At 43.1% G+C, this 17,241-nt stretch overlaps 1 protein-coding gene across 6 annotated transcripts in view; it reads left to right on the top strand.

The window, feature by feature from the left end:
• Positions 1-17,241, top strand: part of LOC140188241 (transducin-like enhancer protein 4) — a 270,566-nt gene that overhangs the window by 209,029 nt on the left and 44,296 nt on the right. For 4 of the 6 annotated variants that reach the window (XM_072244330.1, XM_072244328.1, XM_072244327.1 and 1 more), the window contains exon 9: positions 16,129-16,248. The exons of 1 other annotated variant lie outside the window; for it this stretch is intronic. In XM_072244330.1, coding sequence (XP_072100431.1) covers positions 16,129-16,248 — 120 coding nt within the window. The remainder of the gene's footprint in view (positions 1-16,128; positions 16,249-17,241) is intronic. One more of the 6 variants, XM_072244329.1, reaches the window with a different exon arrangement.

The following is a 17,241-nucleotide window of genomic DNA, read 5'->3' as shown; positions in this document are numbered from 1 at the left end:
GGAGTTGGACAGCGCAGCAAAGTGCAGCCGAGTTTCTTCCGCCCTGCCGAGGTTTCACCATGTGCTCTCTGCCGCCATTTGTCAGCGTGGTGTTTCTGCTCACCACGATTTCAGGTGCCAGGCTGTTACAGGCGAAGGCCGGGCACTGCGGTGCAGGAGGGGCATGCTGCTCAACTGCTGCTTTTGCTTCTGCATTTTGCCCTGAAGATCCTTCTGTCTGTTGCTTTTCATGTGTGACAACATATTTGTGGCTTCCTCTGCAAGTGGGATGAATCAGTGCAGCTTGAGAAATGGAGCTGGTGGCCCAGCGTGGGAGCCACATAGTTCATGTTAGACTCTGAGTGTTAGCACGAACTACTGGACACCAAGTCCTCACCTGTGTGACCTTCCTCCTGAGATTTACTGACATTACCATCAGTGAAAGTAATATATCAGAATAATTGTAAATTAATTATCTCAGTATCATCCATTTTACACTGTGGAGTACAGTCAGGAATATTTTTGAGTCATGCAATATGGAAAAAGGCCCTTTGCCCATCTGGTCCAGGCCAACCAAGATGCCCATCCAAGATTGTCCCATTTTCCAGACAATTTGGTCAAATGTTCAGGTCAGTTCTTCCTCCTCTTGGTGTAGAAGCAATGCAATCTAATTGGCTGAAAAAAAGGTTTAGTAGTTTTTCTCTCTCAGCTGCAAAAAAGGCTCTAAGCTTGGTGGCTGTGGTGAATTATAGCAGATTTTGCAGGTTGTTGCGTCACGGCTAATTTTCACTTCTTCCCAGCAGAGTTGACCGTTTTCCAAGAAATGTTTAAACATGCAGTCTGGGGCCTTACCATCTCATCCAAGTGACCGTTATGTATGTATGGGCCTGGATGGGCTACATGGGTGGGTGTTCCACTTCACAAGCCTCCATCTGCATCCAGTAGGACCCGTCAACCTGAGATCAGGATTCTAGCTCACTTTCGCTTACAGTCCAGCAGTGCCCAAACCAATTGCTGTGCCATTGCCATGGTTACAGATTTTCATGACAAGGCAGACAGTGACACACAATAAGGCGGTGAGGTCTTCCTCACCGGATGCAGGAGATGGCAAGAAGAATTGAGGACTCCACTCCCATGCTCTCTCAGGAGGCTGTGTGGAGACAGGGACCACAGTCTCCACTTTGCCAGTAATGAAACACGCTGATCTGTTGGTCACAATGTACATCGCAAGCTTTGACTTCCTGTCACTTTTCAAAAGGGCTCCTCGCTAAGGCATCACCGTGAGAGAACACTTCAACTCTGGCACTCAGTGCAAGAATAGATTAGATTTGAAGCACTCCATTTATTTAAAAGCTCTGACATGCAATGCTATTTTAATCACAATTTTAGGTTATTTTGTTCAGTAGGTGTGCCAGTTTAAGGCAGTTTGAGATACAGAGATCTATATCTATTATTTTTATGTCAATTGGCAGATGCTAACTGGATATAATTACTACTATTTACTGCCAGTTGTCAGAGGCAAGTACTCTCTATTGGACCCTCTCCCTCTCTCCCCACCCCCTCTCACTCTCCAACCAGTAACCAGAGGAGTTTGTTGAAGACTCAATATTAATGCTGGGGCTATTAGAAAGTTAAATTTTGCAGCATCCCCAATTACATTGTATTGTGCTAATCTCTCTGGGGGCCAGGTAGAGGTCTTGTTGTCAACTGTTAGTAAAGTAAACTTGAATGCACGAAAGTCTGGAAGAAACTTGTGTTTAACAGGTTTAATCTGATAATGCCGACATTTGCATGGCATTTCTGATGTTCCCAATGTGTTAGCATGTTTGTTGCCAATGGTAAATCCATAGTTCTATCAATCCAGTGATCTTCATCCAATCCTAGATGTTGGGTCAAAAATACCTCACTTTTATTTGTCAGTCTTGAATGGGTGACATGGAATTCCCAACTTGGCATCTAGATTATTTACATTTGTGGAGCCAATTTGGTGCAATCAGTGTCATAAGAATGCTGAGAGACATTCATAAAGGATGGCAACGTTGCATTTACTGAAGACTAGAGAAACTGGGATAATTGAAAGAGGCAATGATGGCCTGGTAGCATAGGTTAGCGTAACACTATTACAGCACCAGTGGCCTGGGTTCAACTCCTGTCGCTGTCTGAGGGGAGTTTGTATGTTCTTCCTGTGACCGCGTGGCTTTCCTCCGGGTGCTTCAGTTTCCTCTCACAATCCAAAGACGTGCGGGTTGGGGGGTTAACTGGTGTGGTTGGGCAGTGCTGGCTTATAGGACGGAAGGGCCAGTTACTGTGCTGTATCTCTAAATAAATTAAATTAAGTTAAAATAATTGGGAGTGTCTTTCACTCTATCACTTCTTAAAATAATGCCAAATACATTTCAAACCTCTTAGGGTAGAATCCACTATTGGAAACAAATTAATGAACTTATCAGGTTCTGGCTCATTGGGTAAGGCTTTAGTATTTGCCCTAATGACAATGCATCTATAATAGGGACTGACTATCCATGTTTAACACACAGGTTGATCTCACTAATGGGACCAATCTCTTCTACATTATTGTGGCCAATTAACTTTTCAATTCTGACATCTTTTTTATTTGGGATGTGGAAGGCAACGGGAGCTCCCAGAGGAATTTCTCACAATCCCAGTGGAAATGTACAACTGCACGGCATTAGGATTAGGATTAAACCCAGGTTGCTGGAGTTGAGAGGTCAACTAATGGCACCATTGTGCTGCCCGTGTGTAAGAGTTCAAGTTCAGTTTATTATTCAATTGCATACGTATACAGCTAAACAAAACAACATTCCTCTGGAACAAGGTGCACTACACAGTACATATAACTCGCATACGTAGCATGTAAAGTAATATCACCCTAAATGAATTCACAAATAATGAGGAATAACATCAGTGTGATTCAGCTTTGCTGTGTGAAATCATAGTTCCTCATTTACAGTGGTCATCTAACAGTGTTGCTGTGGCCTAAACCACACATCTTGGGTGTAGGAAGACTCATGTTCAGGAAGTAGTTAGTAAAACTGAAAATGCTAGAAATTATCAACAGGTAAAGGGAGCATCTGTGGAGAAAGAAAAATGGAGTCAATATTTCAGTTTGTTGACTTTTTACAAGAACTAAGAAATTTAGAAAACAAGCTTGCTGAATGTTGAAGGGGTGGAGAGATCAGAGGGTGTGTTGAGTTTGTTACTGTTTTTAATCTTACACTGAGAATTCTCCTCAACTCCATCAAACCAGTTCCTTCAAAACCAGTCAGCCATGATGGAATGGTGCAGCAGACTTAATGGGCCGAATGAGTCAATTCTGCACTATTCTTATCACCTTAAAATCTAACTTTACATTATTATTGTGATTGCATTAGTTTCACATCTCATTAAAGGTTGATATCTCACAAGAAGTGATCAACAACAAGAGGCTGTGGTACTTACTCCAGGTTTGGGTGAAGTGAATGTTTTGAAAATGTCCCCTAGAAAAAAGTGTGTTAAGTTCAGCAACTGCTGCCACAGAACCTCCTCAGTGCATGGAAACTGTGGAATAAAGGTTGGTTCCATGGTGACACCAGCCGTAGCTTCTCAACATCTGACCTTGTAGAAAGGAAACTGGGGGAAGTGTCAGAGTTTTCCCTACTCTTAGTTTAACTTTCAATTCCTATTTTCACTCAGCCTGTTAGTAACTCAGTACACAGTTGATGGAGTTAGTCCTTATTTCTGTGAGAGTATCACCTCAAGTCAAGTTTATTGTCATTTAATTACGTACATGTATACAATGTATATAACCATATAATGTATACAGCAACAAGACAATGTTTCTCCGAATCAGGGTGTAGTAAAGCACAGTAGTATACATAACACACATGTCACATGATAACTTTGGAAGGTAAGGATAAAATCTACAGTTGAATCATACATAAATAACAAAGTAAAAGTGCATTAATATTAAATATTGTAAGGCACGGAACAGATTAAACAGTGACATTTCAAATACGATGCGGCAGGGAGTTTGGAAGCCTGATGGCCTGGGGGAGAAACTATTTCTGATCCTGACCATTCTCGTTTTTATGCATCGGAGTCTCCTGCCGGATGATAGAAAGTCAAAGAGGACACTGGATGGATGAGTGGGATCCTTAATAACATTAAGGGCCCTGCGTATGCAGTGCTCCTGATAAATCCCTGATGGATAGTAGGGAGACCCCTATGATGATTCCTATTCCACACTAATAATGCTATTTTGACGTATGAGGTCATATACTCAAAGTTCAAAGTAAATTTATTATCAAAGCATGTATATGTCACCATTTACTATTCTGAGATTCATTTTCTGTGGGCATTCACAGTAGATATAAAGAAACACAATAGAATTAATAAAAAAACAACATACACAAACACGGTTGATGCTGCCTCACCTGGCTGAGTGTTTCCCTCACTTTGCTATTAATCTTAAGAAGATGCTGCAGAAATACAAATACAAGAAAATAATAATTATTAAATAAGAAATAATATCAAGAACATGAATTGTAGAGTGATTCAAGGACTCTACAACTCATGTTCTCAACATTGGGCCTTTAGCTCCCACTGGAGTATAGGCCATTAACAACCACCCATCATCCTCTGAAGACAATGGTATGGTCAGAGTTCATCAATGCTTCTGCAATCCTTTGCATCCACCGTACAGGCCATCGGCCTGTACCCAGAGCCCTGTTGACCAGTCTTACCTGTTTCTACCTCTCATAACAGGAATGTAGGGTTGGACGTTGAGAGACAATATTATTTATTACTTATTATTTTAGGTGGTGGGGTGGAGATGACGTCTCTACCAAAGGAGGTGTAAGATGCCTTATGAAAACAGGTTGAGTGAACTCAGCCTTTTCTCCTTGGGGTGACCTGATAGAGGTATATAAGATGATGAGAGGCATTGATCATGTGGATAGTCAGAGGCTTTTCCCCAGGGCTGAAATAGCTGCCACAAGAGGGCACAGGTTTAAGGTGCTGGGGAGTAGGTACAGAGGAGATGTCAGGGGTACGTTTTTTACTCAGAGAGTGGTGAGTGTGTAGAATGGGCTGCCGGCAACAGTGTTGGAGTCGGATACGATAGGGTCTTTTAAGATACTTTTGAATAGGTACATGGAACTTAGAAAAACAGAGGGTTATGGGTAACCCTAGTAATTTCTAAGGTAGGGACATGTTCAGCACAACTTTGTGGGCCGCAGGGCCTGTATTGTGCTGTCGGTTTTCTATGTTTCTACTAGCCACCCATGGGAAGAGTGTAGCACCTGCTTAGACCCCCCCCCCCCCCCCCACCGCCGGTTACGGTCACATGAAGCCATGGGAGCAGGTGGTGGATGGTTGTGTGAGCAGCTGGTGTGTATCACAAGACCAGCTTATGTGACTGCTATCACCAGGCAGACACTCTCTGAAGAGTGTTGATAATGGCTGGGGCCACCCTTCTTGTAAAGACTCTGCCTAGAAAAAGGTAATGGCAAACCGCTTCTGTAGAAAAATTTGCCAAGAACAATCACGGTCACCATAATTGCAGTCTGTACAGATGTTGAGCAGGAAAGAAGCAATATGAATGGTTTTGGCACAGCACACAAAATGCTGGAAGAACTCCACAGGTCAGGCAGCATCTATGGAGAGGAATAAACAGTTGACCTTTTGGACCGTGTCGTGGTTTGGAGTCTTGTGTGTCTCAATGACCTGAAGAGCTATGTTCATGGGAGTCAGGGCTTTATGCTTCAGCTCTTGGTAGAGTCACCCATGCCAATGAGGTCAAGGAGTCGAAGCCAGACTAAGAGTGGTCCACCGGTCCTCCAGGTTCGGGGGTTCAGCTCAGGGCTAACAACCCTGACTGATAAAACAAAACTGTTACGGAAACAGCAATGAAGAATCCTTCTATGTCTGAGTGTGATGGAATTCCTGAGTCTCTACCAGTGACTTGCATGACTGACTGTAATGAAAACCAAGAGGAAGCTATTGACATAATGAAGACTGAACACTGCCAGAGAAGGAGGACCTTCATTGCTGCCCTAAATGCCAGTGGCGTGTTGGGCATCAGTAAGTTTCAGGCTGAGACCCTTCATCAAGACTGGAAAGGAAGGGGGAAGAACCCAGATAAAGGGAGGGGGAGGAGTACAAGCTGGCTGAAGTCAGGTAAGGAGTAAGGTGGATGGGTAGGTGATGGAGGATGAATTGAGAAGCTGGGAGGTGATAGGTAAGAGAGGTAAAGGGCTGAAGGTGAAGGAAATTATAGAGGAGGGTGGACCAGGGGAGAAAAGGAGGGAGGAAATGGTTCTAGCATCCTGAGCCAGCACTGGGGAAATCAGTACCCCAGACAGGCTGCATTGCCTCTGATTAAGGGCTGAAACTACTCTTGCTGTTCCTCTCCTAACTCCAGGCCTGCTAAAACTAGCCTCCAATTGACATCCAAAAGCACGGTGCAAGAGCCAAGACCGATCTTAAGAAATTCTTTGTAATAGTGATTCAGAATCATTCCAGAGCCACAGGATTGGAAGATAGAAATCACCCAGCTGTTTGCAGCTAGTCAGAACACCACAATTCTCCTTTACTGCACCAATCTGCAAAATTGTTTGAGTTAGTAACCATGGCAAGTGGTTAATACAGTGGTGTAATGTTACCCCAGTGCTTTCTGACCCTTTGGCTTCACTCTGAAGCCGTGGTGTAGCAGGGACAGCGAGTAGTCATTTAATTTTGTTGACATAAATATTTACAGCTTGCATCCAGTGCCAAGTCTGGTTTACATTGTCAGATGGTGAGCAGCCTGCTGTGAGATGAGAAAAATGATGAACAACACGTGTTTTGCTTTTTAATCTGAATTGGAAATCTTGATGGAATGTGCGATGGCCAAAATGTATCACATGCCTGTGGTTTAGTGAGAGGATTTCACTTTGCAGTCTGGCTAAGACGTTCTTCACACAGTGACTGACACAACCACATAGACCAGATCATGCTGGTGAAGAAATTGGTTCCAAAGAAGACTCCTTGCACTGTTAAATGGAGGAGACCATTCAGTCCAAGGAACCTGTGCTAGCTCTTCAATTAAAAACATCTCGTTGGTAATATGGTATTGGTAAGGGCTATTTTCCACTCCTTCCTCCTTGAAGTGAGTAGCCATAGCCGGGGATGACATCCAAAGGTCACATTGAACAATGTTATTCAAACATCAGACAAGATCACAGCCTAACCTAATGGAAATACCTGTAAGATTCAAGATTATTTAATGTCATTTCCAGTATACAAGTGTAAAGGAGAATGAAATATTTGTTACACTGGATGCAATGCAGCACAAAAAAAACACAATAAGATAAAGAACACAATAATGAAACATTATAAATCTAAATACACAAGGTAGTTTATATACATTAATTGATTATATGGCCTAAAAATGATGCTAGACGCAGGAGTGTCTGTACATATAGTGACAGGCAGGAAATTAGAAGTAGTAGTTGTCAGGGGGTGGGGGGAGAGTGGTGGGGTTATGGAATGCAGGCTCAGTGGGTGGAGGTGTTGATCAGCTTTACTACTTGGGGAAAGTATCTGTTTTTGAGTCTGGTGGTCCTGTTGGGGATGCTGTGTAGCCTCCTCCCTGATGGGAATGTGTTGGGATCCTTGCCTCCTTCTGGCACCTTTCTGTATATACATATGTCCTTGATGGTGGGTAGGCTGGTGTCAGTGATGCTTTGGGCAGTTTTGACTACCTGTTGTAAAGCCATCCTGTCTGCTACAGTGCAGTTTCCGTAACATGCAGCGATGCAGCATGTTAGCATGCTCTCTACTGTGCATCTGTAGAAGGTCACGAGTATTGTTGTGCGTAGTCCAGCTCTCTTCAGCCTCCTCTGGAGGTAGAGGTATTGGTGAGCTTTCTTAAGGTGTAGTATATGTTCTGGAACCATTAGAGCAGGGGTCCCCCACCTTTTTATGCCATGTACCCTTACCATTAACCTAGGTGTCTGTGGACCCCAGAATGGGAACCCCTGCTTTGGAGGTTTGCAAGATGTGCACTCCTAAGAGTTTGAAATTATTTGTGGTTTCTAGTGTTCTGTTGCCAATATGAAGAGTGGAGTGAGTTGTGAGCTTTCCTGAAGTCAATAACTATCGCCAAGTTCTGAAGAAAGGTCTTGGCCCAAAGCATTGACTGGTTATTCATTTCCCCTTATGCTGCCTGACCTGCTGAGTTCCTCCAGCATTTTGTGTGTTTTTTTTCCTGGATTTCCAGCATCCGCAGAATCTCTTGTATTAACTATCCCCTTTGCCTTATTGACATTGACGGAGAGGTTATTCACCTGCCACTAGGCCTTCATCTCTTCCGCCTCCTTTCTGTAGGCCATTTCGTCGTCGTTGGTGATGAGCCACAAAAGTGATAGGAAGCCAAGAATGGAAAAACCTACCAATTCTGGTAGATGCTGCCCAGTCCATCAAAGGCAAGGTCCTCCCTCCCATCGAGCACATCTACAAAAGGCATTGCCACAAGAAAGCAGCATACATCATCAGATCCCTGCCATTCAGACTATGCTTTCTTCTCGCCATCGACAGGGAAGTACAGGAGCCTTACATCCCACACCACCAAGTGTAGGGATAGTTATTACCTTCAACAATCAGGCTCCTGAATGAGTATGAATAACTTTGCTCACCTCAACTCTGAACTGATTCCACAGCCTATGGACTCACTTTCAGTAATTCTACAATTCATGTTCGTTGATTGTAAATTTATTTTGAACTTTGACCCGATGCCATTCTTGGACTTGCATATTGACAATCCTGAGGGGAATCCCTGCTGATCACTTCTTGAAACCAAGTTAATCCACAGTGATACCAAGTTTGCATCGCTTGTACTAAACAAAAAAAAAACAATACATTTGTTTTGCATGATTTGATAGTGGAAATAGACCCTGGCAGCTGAAGCTTTCGTAATGCCACGAGTTGTGGAAATTGTTGTCAAGCACCAAAGAGCTTGGCAGTGAATTTATTGACCACAATAGGTTTACCATCCAAAGATTGGTCCACGCCACAACACATCTGGTAGCACTTTTGCCTTAGTGTAGGAATGTTGTGGGTTTCGTTACTTTTAGAGATACCGTATCATCAGATGAGATGATAAACTCATCTCAAAGTCAAAGTATATACATTTCTATTCAATTTGAGATGCAACGCACAATGGGCCCTTTGAGCCGCACTGCCCAGCAACCCCCAACAACTCTGATCTTAACCTAATCATGGGACAATTTACAATGACCAATTAACCTACCCGATACGTCTTTGGACTGTGGGAGGAAACGGGAGGACCTGAAGAAAATCCACGCATTCTTCGGGGAGGACATACAGTTTCCTTACAGAAGACGCTGGGATTGAACTCTGAACCCCAACGTCCCGAATTGTAATAGCATCGCGCTAACTGTGGTGCCCAGTGTTACGTTACCATGGACGTGGTGTATGTTACCATTGACTACTGTGAGATTAACTTTCTTGCCGGAATTTACAGGCACAGTTATCTGATCTCCTTAGAGATTGGAAAGGATCCAGTGACCCAATTTTAACGAAGTGCTGTGAAATGACTGATATCCTGAGCAATGTTTATTGTTCAATCAATGAGAAATGCACTCAAACTCACTGAGAACCCTTCACTTGGTCTTTCTCCCCCTTACTGTTGGAGGAGCTGCTGTGTAAAATGGCTTCTGTATTTCCTTCAACACACACAAAAGTTGCTGGTGAACGCAGCAGGCCAGGCAGCGTCTCTAGGAAGATGCTTCCTGGCCTGTTTTCCTAGAGATGCTACCTGGCCTGCTGCGTTCACCAGCAACTTTTGTGTGTGTTGCTGGAATTTCCAGCATCTGCAGAATTCTTGTTGTCTATGTTTCCTTCCTTATGATGGTAAGCACCTTTAAATCATTTTGAGTGATCAGCAATGTGAAATAAAGGCAAGGATTTCTTACGTAGAGTCTGCAGCTCTCCCCCAAACCATAGCACTTTCAGGGAAGTAAAATCCAGAGCCAATTTCACACAGGGAAAGAGTGAGAGAGATTCCTTCCCATCCCACCTTACTCAGGCCCTCATATTGTGCATATTTTTCCGTGATCAAGATGACTCAACATTGGCTTTTGACACACGGGGAGAGTTACACATTTCTTCTTGAGACTCCAGAGCAGAGCACAAAGTAAGCACAGAGCACAAATTCCAATCAGCTAGCTGAGTAAATAAGTAGCAGTGTCGGTAATGAATAGGTCTCTAAACAAACAAGTAAGAAGTTATCGATAGTAAAGAGCAGTGCTGGGGGAAGTTTTCTCCCCTTTTCACCGTAACGCCTCATTTGTTTTCAGCCAACACAGAGGTGCATGTGGCTCCAGGACATCAAAGCATTTTGTACATTCACACTTGAGTTCTGGGACTGTGCCCAGGGATTTCCCCCAGTCCTGCTTGTTTAAGTGAGTTTCAGCAATTTGATAAGAGAGGTCACAAGGAGGTCAGAGTGACCAGTGGCTTCAAAAGGGCCTGTGTTTGTCTAAATTAATCTGAGTGGCTGTGCTTAACTGTATTTGATTAGTTCACTCAGTATACTTTTACTTGAGGGATTTTATTTGAAAGGAGTGGCTGGAGTATTTAAGTGATGAAGAAATTTAAGATAAGGAAGACAAAGGTTATAATTGAAGGGTATTTTCATCAAGCTGCCTCTATAACTTCTTCTATTACCCAGTCCTGAAACTTGTTCACTTAGTGAATTAGAATCAACATGCAAAATAATTCTAGTTACAATAATCACTCATGGTGAAACAATTAAAACAAATCTCCAATCTCGTTTCCCCACCTTGATAATTTTAACAGTTTGAACCACACACTCAATACATACAATCATATGCAGAGTCCTTTGACATACAGGTTTCTCTAGAGGTTGAGATAATATTCAAATTTCTTCTCCAAAATATTTCCAGTGATTATGCAATCGTCCCACAAGACACTTAATACATAATCTTCATCCCAAGTACACAATACCTTTTCAATCTTCAATGTTTAATTTCATCTGCCAAATATAACATTTCCATCCCAGTCTTTTTAATTCTCAGAGCTCTCCCATATACGTTCTTCAACCTCAACTCCTCCAGCAATCTACAATCTCTAACACCAAATCCAATATATAATCTTCGTCCCAAAAGACCCCACATTTATAATTATCATCAGCAGTCCCTATAGATAAGATCTTCAATCCTTCAATTTAGATTTTCCAATTTGATGATCTTTATTCCCAGAGCTTCCCAATACATGATCTGAATCCTGCATTGACGCTAATGCTCAGATTACACGCAGCACTATACAACTAATGAAGTGCTGCTTGAATTGTACATTCAGAACCAGAACTCTCAGTTATTTTACAGCAAGCTCCCATAAACAGCATCACAAAGCCTGTGTTGTGATCACAACTGAGAGAGGAACACTGGCCAGACTTCTATGGATGTGTACTGGAGAGTGTATTGACTGGCTGGTATGGAAACACCAATGCCTTTGAACAGAAAACCTACGAAAGGTAGTGGATTCAGCCCAGTACATCATTGGTAAAACCCTCCCATCCATTGAGCATATCTCCATGAAATATTGTCATAGGAAAACAGCATCCAAGATCAGAGTTCCCTACCACCCAGGCCATGCTCTTTTCTCGCTGCTGTCTTCAGTTAGAAGGTACAAGAGCCAGAGGACTGGCACCACCAGGTTCAGGAACAGTTACTACCCCACAACCATCAAGCTCTTGAACAAAAGTGAACTACACTCGTTTGCTCAACCATTGAGATGTTCCCACAACCAAAGGTCTCACTTTAAGGACTCTTATGTTCTATCTCATGTTCTCATTATTTATTGCTATTCATTTATATTTGCATTTGCACAGTTTGTTAACTTCTGCACTCTGGTTGATCTTTCATTGATCCTGTTTAGTTACTATTCTATAGATTTGCTGAGTACATCTGCAGAAAAATGATTCTCAGGGTTGTATGTGGTGACATGTATGTACTCTGTTCATGAGATTTACTGTGAACTTTGAACTTTGGATCTGCAAGGGCCCTAGGTTTAAGGTCTCAGCCAAAGGTTTTCACCTGTAAAACTACGTGATGTATGAGCACATATGATCTTTTCAGCCCCCAATGTTTAATTTGAGCCACCAAGTACAATAATTTCCGTCCCAGTCATTTTAATTCTCAGGGCTCCCCACAAAGTGGTCACGCACAAAATACTGGAGGAACTCAGCAAATCAGCGAGCATTTATGGAGGGGAATAAACAGTTGGTGTTAAGAGATTAGGAGATTATTTAGCAACACACATAAAAGTTGCTAGTGAACGCAGCAGGCCAGGCAGCATCTCTAGGAAGAGGTACAGTCGACGTTTCAGGCCGAGACCCTTCATCAGGACTAACTGAAAGAAGAGCTAATAAGAGATTTGAAAGTGGGATGGGGAGGGGGAGATCCGAAATGATAGGAGAAGACAGGAGAGGGAGGGATGGAGCCAAGAGCTGGACAGTTGATTGGCAACAGGGATATAAGAGGATCATGGGACGGGAGGCCTGGGGAGAAAGAAAAGGGGGAGGGGGGAAAAAACCCAGAGGATGGGCAAGGGGTATAGTGAGAGGGACAGAGGGAGAAAAAGGAGAGAGAGAGAAAAAGAATGTGTGTATATAAATAACGGATGGGGTACGAGGGGGAGGTGGGGCATTAGCGGAAGTTAGAGAAGTCAATATTCATGCCATCAGGTTGGAGGCTTCCCAGACGGAATATAAGGTGTTGTTCCTCCAACCTGAGTGTGGCTTCATCTTTACAGTAGAGGAAGCCGTGGATAGACATATCAGAATCGGAATGGGACGTGGAATTAAAATGTGTGGCCACTGGAAGATCTTGTTTTCTCTGGCGGACAGAGCATAGGTGTTCAGTGAAACGGTCTCCCAGTCTGCATCGGGTCTCTTATTCCTTATATTATATTCAATATTATATCAGCACCTTATATTCCGTCTGGGTAGCCTCCAACCTGATGGCGTGAACATTGACTTCTCTGACTTCCGTTAATGCCCCACCTCCCCCTCGTACCCCATCCGTTATTTATTTATATATACACATTCTGTACCTCTTCCTAGAGATGCTGCCTGGCCTGCTGCGTTCACCAGCAACTTTTATGTGTGTTGCTTGAAATTCCAGCATCTGCAGATTTCCTCGTGTTTAGGAGATTTTTTAGATTTTTTTCTGGAATTTTTTTTTGTGCCTGAGTCCCTGAGGTAGGATTTTAACCTACAACCTTGTGACTCAGAAATAAGTCTGGTACCAACTGAGCCATAACTGATGCTATCTGATCATTGGACTTGTCTTCCAATAAAGGAATAACCTCAGAAGCCCATGGTCAAATCCTACCATGGCAATTTGAGATCTTAATTCAGCTTAAAACAATTTGGAAATAGGGCAAATATTTTAGTGATAAGATATAAACATCTAACTGGTTTTCTTTACCCATGCTGTCTGTCTACCAACTCTGACCATCTTGATATTAAAAATAAGTGTTGGAGGAACTCAGGTTAAGCAAAAACTGTAGAGGGATGTTTTCAGTCAGCATTTTGGGCCAAGATCTTTGCATCTGGACTGGATGAAGGCCCTTAACCTGAAACGTCAATTGTCCATTTCCATACACAGGTGTTGTTTAACCCACCGAGTTCCTCCAGCAGCTCATTTTCCTTGGCTTCAGATTGCAGCATATGCAATTTCTTGTGTCTCTGACAAATCTGACTTTTTAATTGCTCCTCAGCAAGTTCACTTGGTTGTGTTAAGCTGCCACCATCGGTTCAAGGAGTCACCGGCTGAAAGCAATTAAAGATGGGCAACATATGGTTGACTTACCAACCAGACCCTTTTGCAAAGGGCGAAGGAATTGGACCATTTCTGAGCCAGTAACCTAATGCAATTTAAACTACTTATTGAGATACAGTGATAGGCTCTTCTGGCCCTTCGAGCCGCACTGCCCCAACAATCCTCGAATTTAATCCATAGTAATCATAGTACGATTTACAATGACCAATTAACTTACCAACTGGTAGGTCTTTGGACTGTGGGAAGAAGCAAGAGCACCTGGAGGAAATCCACCCAGTCACGTACACACAAATTCCTTACAGTTCCTTGCATCGGCGGGAATTGAACCCTGGTTGCCTGTACTGTAAAGTGTTGTGCTAACCATTACGCTACATGCTGCTTGGTTAACTTAATGGTCAAGTCAAATCAGTTTACTGTCATGTTCACAAGTACAGTGGAGGTACAGTACACTGAAAGTCATTATTTATAGCAGCATCACACATCAAAGTTGTTGGTGAATGTAGCAGGCCAGGCAGCATCTCTAGGAAGAGGTACAGTCGACATTTCAGGCCGAGACCCTTCGTCAGTCCCGTACTCTCGGCCTGAAACGTCGACTGTACCTCTTCCTAGAGATGCTGCCTGGCCTGCTGCGTTCACCAGCAACTTTGATGTGTGTTGCTTGAATTTCCAGCATCTGCAGAATTCCTGTTGTTTGCGATTTATAGCAGCATCACAGGCATGTAAGTACAGACAACACAGAGAATATAAGTTATACCATATAGTGATCAAACAACTCTACAAAAGTAAGAGTTGAGTGTAGAAAAACGTAAGACACGAAGACAGGTCTGTGATGGTGCAAAAATTGGTCCATTGTGTTCCATTGAGGAGGTTGGGTTAGGGTTGTGCAAGTCAGTTCAAGAACCTGATGGTTGTTTGAAAGGAGCTGTATCTGAACTGTGTGGTGTGGGACTTGAGGCTTCTGTACCCCCTGCCCGGTGGTACCAGCAAGAAGAGGGCATTACCTAGACTGTAAAGGTCCTTGACAATGGATGCTACCTTCCTGAGGCAGTGTCTCCTGTACGTGTTCTCAATGGCGTGGAGAGCTGTGCTTGTGATGGACCTGATTGTGGTCCACAACTTTCTGTTGCCTCTTGTGTTCCTCTTTGTTGGAATTGCCGCAGCAAGCCACAACGCAGCCAGTCTTGATACTCCCATCCGCACATCTGCAGAAGTTAAAGTACTTGGTGAGACGCCAGATCTGCTTTGGCTCCTAAGAAAGCAGAGGCATTGGTATGCCTTCTTCATGATTACATTGATGTGCTGGGCCCGGGCAGGTCATCCAAGAATAAAACTGGCGCTCAGGACCATCCACGCAGTGTGGAATGCATTAGAACACAGATAAAAGCTTTCAGGGGCTTGTGTAAATCATTTTGTCAGTACTAATTAATTAATATTATTTGTTTTGTATTTGCATAGTTTGTCTTCTTTTGTGAATTGTTTGTCAGATATTGCATGTGGTTTTTCATTGATTATCTTGTATTTCAGGGATGAAAGTTCGAAGTACATTTATCATCAAAGTACTTATAAGTTACACAACCTTGAGATTCAACTCCTAAAAAGCAGCCACAAAACAAAGAAACCGAAAAAAAAACGTAATGAAAAGACTGTCAAACACCCAATGTGCAGGGAGGGGGAAAAAAAACAAATCATGTACGCAATAAGTGCAAGCAAATAGCGTTCAGAACTGCAGTCCACGAAGACAGTCCAGTCACAGACCCTTAGTTCAGTGCAGAGCGGATCAGTGAACTGAACTGGCCCGCCTTCATCTCAGGCCCCGATACCCTGACCTGTTCAATCTGGACTGGCGCTTAAATCATCCAAATATCAGAAGACATTCCTCGTGTTTGCGCAAATATCGGAAACATTGTTACATGCTTTGTTCTACTGTCAATGCCTGCAAGAAAATTAATCTCAGGGTTGTTTATGGTGATATATACTTACTTTGATGATAACTTTATCTTGAATAACTTTATCATGAATTGGTGTCACAGTGTTAGTAGTTTACATCAACTCACCAATTGAGCTATAACAGGTTACCGTTCTTTTCAGTCTGTGCACAGTTGGTTTCCTTAAAAACATTTCCCACAGGACCCTTGGGTTTATTTTCACAGAAGTGCCAGGTCTTGCTCTAAAAGGCCATAAGAAACTCTGGGGCTTAAGATGATGCATATTTGACAAGGAGAATCAGAAACTGGGGGGGATGGTGTCAGACAATTAACGCATTTCAATGTCGTTTCCCCAGAGTAAATCTGTGTCTCCGTCCGACAGTCTACGCGCTGAAGACAAGCACAGAGGCTCCCTCGACTACACCACCGAAGGCAAGAAGAGGAAGTGTGATGACAAAGACTCGGTGGGACATTATGTATGTTAAAGAACTCATTTCGTATAAGCAGCATGGCACTGACGCCGCAAGTGAGAGCAGGGGCGTTTGAATTTGGATCTCAGGCTTGTGTGTGCACACCGCCAGAGGCTAGGTTCCACTGGCTTCTCAACAAATGTCTGCAAATTCTTCCCCCACCCCAGAGATGTAAAGCAGGCTTCCTCTGACTAGGCTTCTTGTGAATCAAGCGTATGGTGGCTGTAACCGTAGGGGGTCCTAGCAAAAGAACGCAATGACAAAAAAATGTCACGAGAGCTAAGGGTGTTGATGAACAGGAAAGTATGTGTTACTTTCAAGGTTCTAAATCGCATTAGATCTCCTGGAGTGGGTCAGAGGGTACATGGTTTAATCACAATAACTTTATCAACACAGTGTGATGAGGAAGATGCTGCACGAAGAGTGGCACAGGAAATGTGAGTAATAACCATATTTTAAAAATATTCTATCAGGGACAAATCTAGATGAATAACATTAGAGGCAAAAACTAGTCATCAGCATCTTCATCATTAAGTTTAAAAACACCAGTTATAGTGACCAGATGTTTCCCTCGAGTTCAGGGGAAATCATTGCTCTGCTCCTTTAGTCAATAAGTTGCGGAGCCAGTTTATATGACCCCGGTTCCTGTGTAGTTGGAAATAGCAGGGATCATCTCGCATTTGCTTGTACTACTTGATCCACATTTTCTTCTTAATCCCCCACAACCCTGGAATGTGCCTCTGTATTGGTTGCAGAGCCTTCTGTGTTGGTTGCCTGGAGTTGGAATAATATTTGAAATGTGGCCTGTGAGCCCAGGTCCCCGACTGGACCTGGCTCCCAGAGCAAGATATTGTTTGTCAGCCGAACCCTTGTTTGTCAGCCGAACAGAAATTCTAGGTGCAAAGGAAACTCAAGGATTGAAAGTATATCTGTTATCAAAGTACATATACAGAGTACAACTCTGAGATCCGTCCCCCCCACAGGCAGCCGTGAAGCAAA

The sequence above is a fragment of the Mobula birostris genome, chromosome 26 (genome assembly GCF_030028105.1).
Source record: "Mobula birostris isolate sMobBir1 chromosome 26, sMobBir1.hap1, whole genome shotgun sequence".
Classification (NCBI taxonomy): Eukaryota; Metazoa; Chordata; class Chondrichthyes; order Myliobatiformes; family Myliobatidae; genus Mobula; species Mobula birostris.
The sequence above is the reverse complement of the archived record's forward strand: the minus strand, read 5'-3'. Positions and strand labels throughout refer to the sequence as shown.